At 36.8% G+C, this 7,483-nt stretch overlaps 1 protein-coding gene across 1 annotated transcript; it reads left to right on the top strand.

The window, feature by feature from the left end:
• The first annotated feature begins 671 nt into the window (after positions 1-671).
• On the top strand, positions 672-7,135 carry LOC111389087 (exocyst complex component EXO84C). The gene is made up of 7 exons (XM_023013941.1): positions 672-987; positions 1,597-1,691; positions 3,076-4,117; positions 4,732-5,256; positions 5,700-5,888; positions 6,426-6,562; positions 6,646-7,135. Exons 1-7 carry the CDS (start codon positions 883-885, stop codon positions 6,887-6,889), a joined length of 2,337 nt encoding a protein of 778 aa, XP_022869709.1. The 5' UTR covers positions 672-882; the 3' UTR covers positions 6,890-7,135.
• The last annotated feature ends 348 nt before the right edge of the window (positions 7,136-7,483 follow it).

The raw sequence follows: 7,483 nt of genomic DNA, 5'->3' as shown, positions 1-7,483 counted from the left end.
GATTCAGTTGAGGCATAACCCGTGATTTACCCCCTCCAAGGTTCTAGGGGCATGGGTTTTGGAGGTCCATGATTTAGTCTGGTGTAAGCTGGGATACCTGGATATAAAAAAAAAATCAAATATGTCAAATTATAAAGAGCAATCAATGGCGTCTTGCTTACATGGTGTGTCCTTCTTACTGATTGGATATTTAACGATTATGGGGACACCAACTGTGCATTTGTGAGTCAAGTTAGCTATTCTGTCAGAGATGTGAAACAGAAGTGATTCCAATTTGTAATGTTTGACAATTTAAGAAGTTTAGAGGTCAAAACACGACATTTTGAAGTGTAGTGAGCAATTGAAGACGTTAACATGAATTTAGAGTGTTTTTGATTGACTTTATTTTCTGTAAAATATGTTATTTTTCCACGCAAACGTACCCTTAGTGATTATTAAGACAATTAACTCCACTTAATTGTGTTGTTCATGAGTAAAATTTTCTTTGACTCTCTTCCATTAAGAGAAAAGCAGAAGGAAAAAAAAAGAAAAAGGAAGAGAAAATAAAGAAAGCCCGTAGCAAACCCAATTCGTTTGAACGCGCCTCCTCTCCTCCTAGGCCAGGTGAGTCCGACCCAGTTTACGAACCCGGGTCACCCGAGTCACGGTGATTAAGAGTCGAAAGTCATTTTTCTTAAACTCGCACTATTTGACAATGAGACACTGTTATAGGCTTATAGCTTCATTCAAACAGAAATCTTCTCTTACGTTCTGTGTTCCAAATTGCTTTTCCTCTGATTTTCCGGTTTATTCACACTCAGAAACACACACTAGTGCTGCCCTGAATCTTGTTCAGAACTTGGTGAAACTGTAAATCCATCAATAATTCCAACACTGGAGAGGATGAAAATGGTGGAGAGCAGTGAAGAAGAAGATGATTTCCCATCCATGGAAAGTGTTACACCGCAGTCCAAGATCGACACCATTTACCAGTCCAAGACTGAAAAGGTAAAAGATTTAACCCAAAAATTTTCCCTTTTTGCAAATGGAGTATTAGTTTACTTTAATTATTGTAAAATGTGCTGGGGTTTCCTTATTGTTCAACTTTAATTACTTGAAAATTGAAGGATTCCGCATTTTGAGTTATGATTTTGTAGAAAGGATAGGTTTACCTCTCTCACTATTTAGTTTTGGTTTTGATTTTTTTTATGTATCTGCATAATTTTCTTGTTGGAGCTACGAGACACTATAGAGGGAGAGGAGTACCTTTTGCCTTAGAGATTGTACCTTGCTAAGATAATTACCTTTGTCACTCTTGATTCCATGAGGCACGTGGATTGTCATTATTTTCACATTTGATGTCCCTCTATAAAGATAACCAATGGTTTCTTTCAGCGTTTTTTGTCTTGGAACTGAGAATAGATCAGATAACATTTAGATTCTTGGAAGGGATACAGATTGAGCTTCTGAAGTTTTGGATTTATTAGTTCCTTGCTTGTATGAAACTTATAAAACCTAATCTAATTGCACTTGTTATTTTGGCTCTTTCGTACAACTAGTTTTATCCATCACTTGTGTTGAATCCATCATTAATAGCCAGTATTCATATTTATGTAGGGAATCAGGAAGATCTGTTTTGAGCTTTTGGATTTAAAAGATGCGGTCGAGAACTTGTGTAGTAATACACTCACAAAATATTCGGCTTTTTTGAGGTAAGAGTAATGAATTGATAAACAACAAAAAGTTAGTGGGACGTAGTACTCTCTTTCTTTACTTATATTTTGTGTGTGTATTTTTTTTCTCCTTGTGTGCTTCCATCTTTATCCATTTAAATACAATAATAGTGACAATTTTCTTGGTATAGGAAAGTTAACAGATATAAGCTCAGCTTGATATATGATTTACCATTGCTAGAATTAATTCTTTGTATTATTCAAGCAATTACATATGTATGCACTACAAAATTGCAGTAAAGAAAGTATTAGTCTACATTGTCTCTTTAATTAGGTTACGCCTTATTTTTATCTTGATTTAGCAATAGCTCTTAGATGGAAAAATATTCTTATCACGTATGTTGACTGTGCTTAGTAGCTTCATTGGACATGCCATATATAACTCCAATAACTTTAGATGGTATTTATTTGAAGAACATTACTTGCGGACAGGTATAGAAATGAAAATTGACAAAATATTCTGACTTTGTACTTCCAATAATTAGTCTATTGGTACCAAAAAAGGGGGGAAATAATGTATATGCATGTGCTAATATAGGATAAAAAGGGTTGGTCAACAGAAATATCACTATGGTTTTCTAAAAGTAACAAGACATGTTAAACGTGAGTTTCTTGCTCTCAAATATCTAAGCTCTGCAACAAACTTCCGTGTTTTAGAGTTGAATAACTCACTGTTCTTTGAGTCATTTCATTCTAGTTGGCTAGACTGAATTTTGACTTTTTTGACCCCGAATTGACACTATTTCTTGCCTTAATCGTATAAAGTTTTGTGCCTGTATTACCTGACCTAATCTGTAACTGCTTTGCTGATGATCTGCACATGGTTATGACTTCCCTGCACTGATTGACTCGATACTGTTTGATTTGGTCCAGAAATTGCTAACTGAAACTGTGTTGAAGAAGAAATTGAAGGAAATTAAATATAGCTCATCACCCTAGTAGAATTACTGAAGGGGTACTGTTATCATCACCAATCATGCAAAGGATACAGGAAATCGTATGAAATTCACCAAAGGGATACTGAGATTTTGAGAGAATGCTGTCTCTCTCAAAAGTAGATTAATATTCAATGTTTCAACTGTTGTCTTCAAAATACAATCAAAGACTATTAGTAGGAACATGCTATTTGATGTGTATATATGTATTTTACTAATACATTTAGCACGTATACACATGTACCCTAGTAATACTTTTAGTTTGTGTTCATGACGGTTCATTGAACATTGATATTCCACATAAATTATCTCCCTATGAACTTCTAATGAGGAGATAGATCTAACGTATTGGCCTGACTCATCTCACACTCCTCTGTATCACTAACACTCTGCCTTCATGTATAAGCTCATTATACTGATCTTTGTAGGTTATCTGATGAAGTTGTTGAAATGAAACACGAGTTAAATGAGCTCCGAAAGCATATTTCTTCCCAGGGGATTCTTGTCCAGGATCTGATGGGTGGTGTTTGTCGAGAGTTGGAAGAATGGAGCCAAATCAGTGGTGACATTCAGGAAGTTCAGGATAGCCTCCAAGCTTGTGAAATTAATGATATGGTCTCTACTGAAGTGGAAGGTCGAAGGATGCAATTTTTGGATCATATTGATGTTCTTCTGGCGGAACACAAAATAGAGGAGGCAATAGAAGCGATTGATGCTGAAGAGCGAAGTTATCCAGAGCTGAAATCATCTGGGGAAGCTTCAGCTGTTGATGCATCATTTAAGTCTGCTCTATTGAAAAGCAAAACATTACTTGAGAACCAGCTTGTTGAGATCAGCCAACAGCCCTTGGTTGGTATACTGGAACTGAAGATGGTTTTATCTGGTTTATTAAAGCTTGGGAAAGGTCCTTTAGCACATCAGATATTTTTGAAATCTTATGGATCCCGACTCCAGAGAAGCATTGAAGATTTTCTTGCCCTATGTCCTTGCTACCCAGAAACATATTCCGCCACATTGTCTAACCTCGTGTTCTCAATGATTTCATTGACAACTAAAGAATCGGGCTTGATGTTTGGTGACAATCCTGTCTATAATAATAAAATTGTTCAATGGGCAGAATGGGAAATTGAATCTCTTGTAAGGTTAGTCAAGGAAAATGCACCACCTTCTGAGACGGCTTCTGCTTTGCGTGCTGCTAGTGTATGTGTTCAGGCTAGTCTTAACCACTGCTCCACCTTGGAATCACAAGGCCTTAAACTATCTAAGTTGCTTTTGGTGCTTTTGCAACCTTATGTTGAAGAAGTCCTGGAATTAAATTTCAGAAGAGCCAGAAGAGTGGTTCTCGATTTGGTAGGCAGTGATGAGAGCATATCCTTATCACCTCGGTTTGCATCTCCGCTTTCTACTTTTGCAACTTCATCTGATACTATGCTTGTTGATTGTGGTATGAGGTTCATCTTTGTTGTCAAGGTGAGTTGACTATTTTAATTGCTATGATTATCATAGGTTCCCATTCTTAAACAGCCATTTACACATCTTTTCAACAAGATTATGCATTAATATGGAATCTTTATCTCCCTTAATGTACATATAGAGCTTGATCATAGCGTAAGCGGTTGAACTTTATTGAAAAAATGTCAAGTTGTTTATCAACATTGTCATGCATCTATATTTCAATGCCCTCTGCACTAGCATATCAAGCAGGCCTCTTTAATATTCTTAGATTAGCATTGTGAGGTGACTGCCTTGGTGTGGATTAGGTCTTGGATGTCCAATGTGCTTTTCAATAGTAATTGTATCCTTTTTCTGTTAAATGTGGTTATGTGGGTATAAAAGCAGCCTTCTTGAAGCATTGAACCGCCTGCTATGAGAGAACTACTGCTCTATATACGCAGAAGTATTTTGTTATATGGTGGTTTGCTTTGTTAAGATGTTTTCAAGGGAAGGAAAGAGAGCCAACTCTACTGTCCTGACCATATCTATTGTTATTATTGTCTCATATTCACAAACTACACAATAAATATGCTAACTTTTATGTTTTATGCATATCTTGAGATAAGCTTGACACATTCAATAATTTACAGGAGATAGTTGAGCAGCTAACTCACTTGGTCATCCTACATTTTGGTGGAAACATATTGATGAGGATTGCTCAACTTTTCAACAAGTATGTTGATTTTTTAATTAAAGCATTAGCTGGACCCTCTGAAGACGACAATCTTACGGAGCTAAAAGAGCCAGTACCATATAAAGCTGAAACAGATTCTCAACAGCTTGCATTATTGGGAACTGCATTTACTATAGCCGAGGAACTATTGCCTATGGTAATCTCACGAATTTGGAACGTGTTGAATGAAAGCAAGGAAGCAGGAATTGCAGTAGCTGATAATATATTGCCTGCTGGACATAATTCTTTAGATCCTAAAGATTGGAGACGTCAACTTCAGCATTCACTGGACAAACTCAGAGATCATTTCTGTCGACAATACGTTTTAAGTTTCATTTACTCAAGAGATGGCGAGACCCGATTAGGTGGACAAATATATTTAGATGGAAAAGGGGAAGATCTGATCAGGAACTCTGATCCTCTTCCTTCACTGCCATTCCAGGTTTCTCTGTCTTGCTCCAATTTTGAAGATTCCAACCTCCTCCCCCCCACCCATCCCCCCCCAACACACACACCTCGAGTTGCTTGTACTCATTTGGCACTGAATAGTAGTTATTTGATGTGCCTGTGTACTCTGATCTGTACTGATGAAAAATACTGTCTTACTTCATTATGAATTTTGAAATATTTTGTTGTATGCTAACTTCTCTCCAAAATACCAAGATGTATGATGTAATTAGTTATCTGGCTTTTAAAGGTACAGAGTTTGCTGGCGACAGTACTTGCGCAACAATGTTTGAACTGACCTCTTGCATATGCCTTTCTTCATATGCTATATGTATAAGACTTTATTCATTTAGAGGCATTAACACAAATCTGAAATGCCTGGGATATACCCGACTCTTTACATACTACTAGTTTGACTGTCAGTTTCATTTTCTGCAGGCATTATTTGGGAAACTGCAACAACTAGCAGCTGTGGCTGGAGATATTTTACTAGGAAGAGAGAAAATACAGAAGGTTTTACTTGCCAGGCTAACCGAAACAGTGGTGATGTGGTTGTCTGACGAGCAGGAATTTTGGGGTGTTTTAGAGCATGATTCTGCTCCTCTTCGGCCAGTGGGGTTGCAGCAGGTATTTAAGTTGCCACGATATTTGGTTTAATGCTGGTTAATTTGTAAAGTTTGCCTACGATGAGGTGTTTCACATGGTTGGACCCTTGACTGTGAACCAAACCCCCAGATTTATATACCTAGCCCCTTTGTGGCTCGGATAAAATTTCGATAAAGATCTATATCAAAGTCAACGATCAATTTTAACCACAACTTTTCAACCTTACATTCGATTGACTTTTATCAAAATCTACTAAAAATCTGATTTATATCTAAACCCAATAGGGGCTTAGTTTATGCCCAACAGAAGGCGTGCTCAATTTGATTATTTAGCATGTTGCTTAAAGTGCTTGTTAATTTAAAGGCACTCCCTGGAAGTTAAGCCACAAGAGAGTTATCCTCTTTTGGCATTTTGCAGCCAATTGGATCAAACTGGAAGACTTCAAGATCATCTCAATACAAAATTTTAAGATGTATGCATCTAAAAAAGGACAACAATTGATGTTAATTAGCAAGTCTTTCTCTCACTAACGCAAATATGCGGACTTCTCCATTGCAGTTAATACTTGATATGCACTTCACTGTTGAAATTGCACGTTATGCGGGTTATCCTTCCAGGCATTTGCATAAGATAGCATCAGACATAATTGCTCGCGCAATCAAGGCATTCTCCACTAGAGGAATAGATCCACAAAGGTATTTCTGGTTCATTTATATAGCTAAATGCCATCATCATCCTTTTATTTCTCTATACTAAATTCAAGACACTTTCTTGACAGTGCCCTTCCTGAGGATGAATGGTTTGTGGAAACTGCGAAGGGTGCCATAAACAGGCTTCTGATGGGGGCGTCTGGTTCAGATATATCAGAGATTGATGACGAACACATCATTATGGAGGATGAGGTTATCTCAGATTCTGATGACTCTCCTTCTTCCCTGTCATCAGTAGATACGGACGAGTCTTTTGCTTCTGCACAAATGGAAGAACTAGATAGTCCTGTGTACACTGATTCAGAGAGCTGAAAAAGCAATGATTGAGGTTAGGCGCTTAATCAAGGATCTTCTGATGTAAATTATATCATTGCTGGATAGTTTGGGATAATTGGCTTTCGTGACAGTGAACATTTATTGTTGGTTTAGATCCATACATGAATTGTATTCTGTAGCACTTACTGTTTTATGTGGTGTTGTACATTCATGTTGTAGTAGTTGAATGTGACACCGAAACACTTAATTCGAAATCATGCTTGATTTTGTTATTCTAATTTATTTGATATCTTTTATTGTGCTTATGACAATTATAAATATATATATATATATATATACTATTATGAAATAATTTAAAGACAAATTTGGTTTTGACATTAAACCATCGTTCTTCAAGAGTTTGAAGATGTACATGTTTTTGTTCTAAGTAGAATCCAAACTCGCAGAAGTTACACCTCAATGTGAAAATAAGAACGATGTTTTTATTCTGATTATTGGAGCAAGGATAAATATATATGTACATAGGGGGGTTTATCGAATGGTGTCCTACTTCTCACAATATATGGTGGGCCCAGTGTGTATTTAAAAATGAGAGCTTGTCGTCCTCCCTATTTTGAGTAGTAGGTAAAA

Source organism: Olea europaea, unplaced genomic scaffold (assembly GCF_002742605.1).
Source record: "Olea europaea var. sylvestris unplaced genomic scaffold, O_europaea_v1 scaffold559, whole genome shotgun sequence".
Classification (NCBI taxonomy): domain Eukaryota; kingdom Viridiplantae; phylum Streptophyta; class Magnoliopsida; order Lamiales; family Oleaceae; genus Olea; species Olea europaea.
This window is presented reverse-complemented; position numbering and strand designations above follow the sequence as displayed.

Excerpts from the sequence above, each read along its gene's own strand:
- LOC111389087 (XM_023013941.1), top strand. The coding sequence starts at position 883 with ATGAAAATGGTGGAGAGCAGTGAAGAAGAAGATGATTTCCCATCCATG. Across the intron at positions 5,257-5,699 it reads TTCCTTCACTGCCATTCCAG|GCATTATTTGGGAAACTGCA; the intron begins GTTTCTCTGTCT and ends CATTTTCTGCAG. Across the intron at positions 6,563-6,645 it reads AGAGGAATAGATCCACAAAG|TGCCCTTCCTGAGGATGAAT; the intron begins GTATTTCTGGTT and ends CTTTCTTGACAG.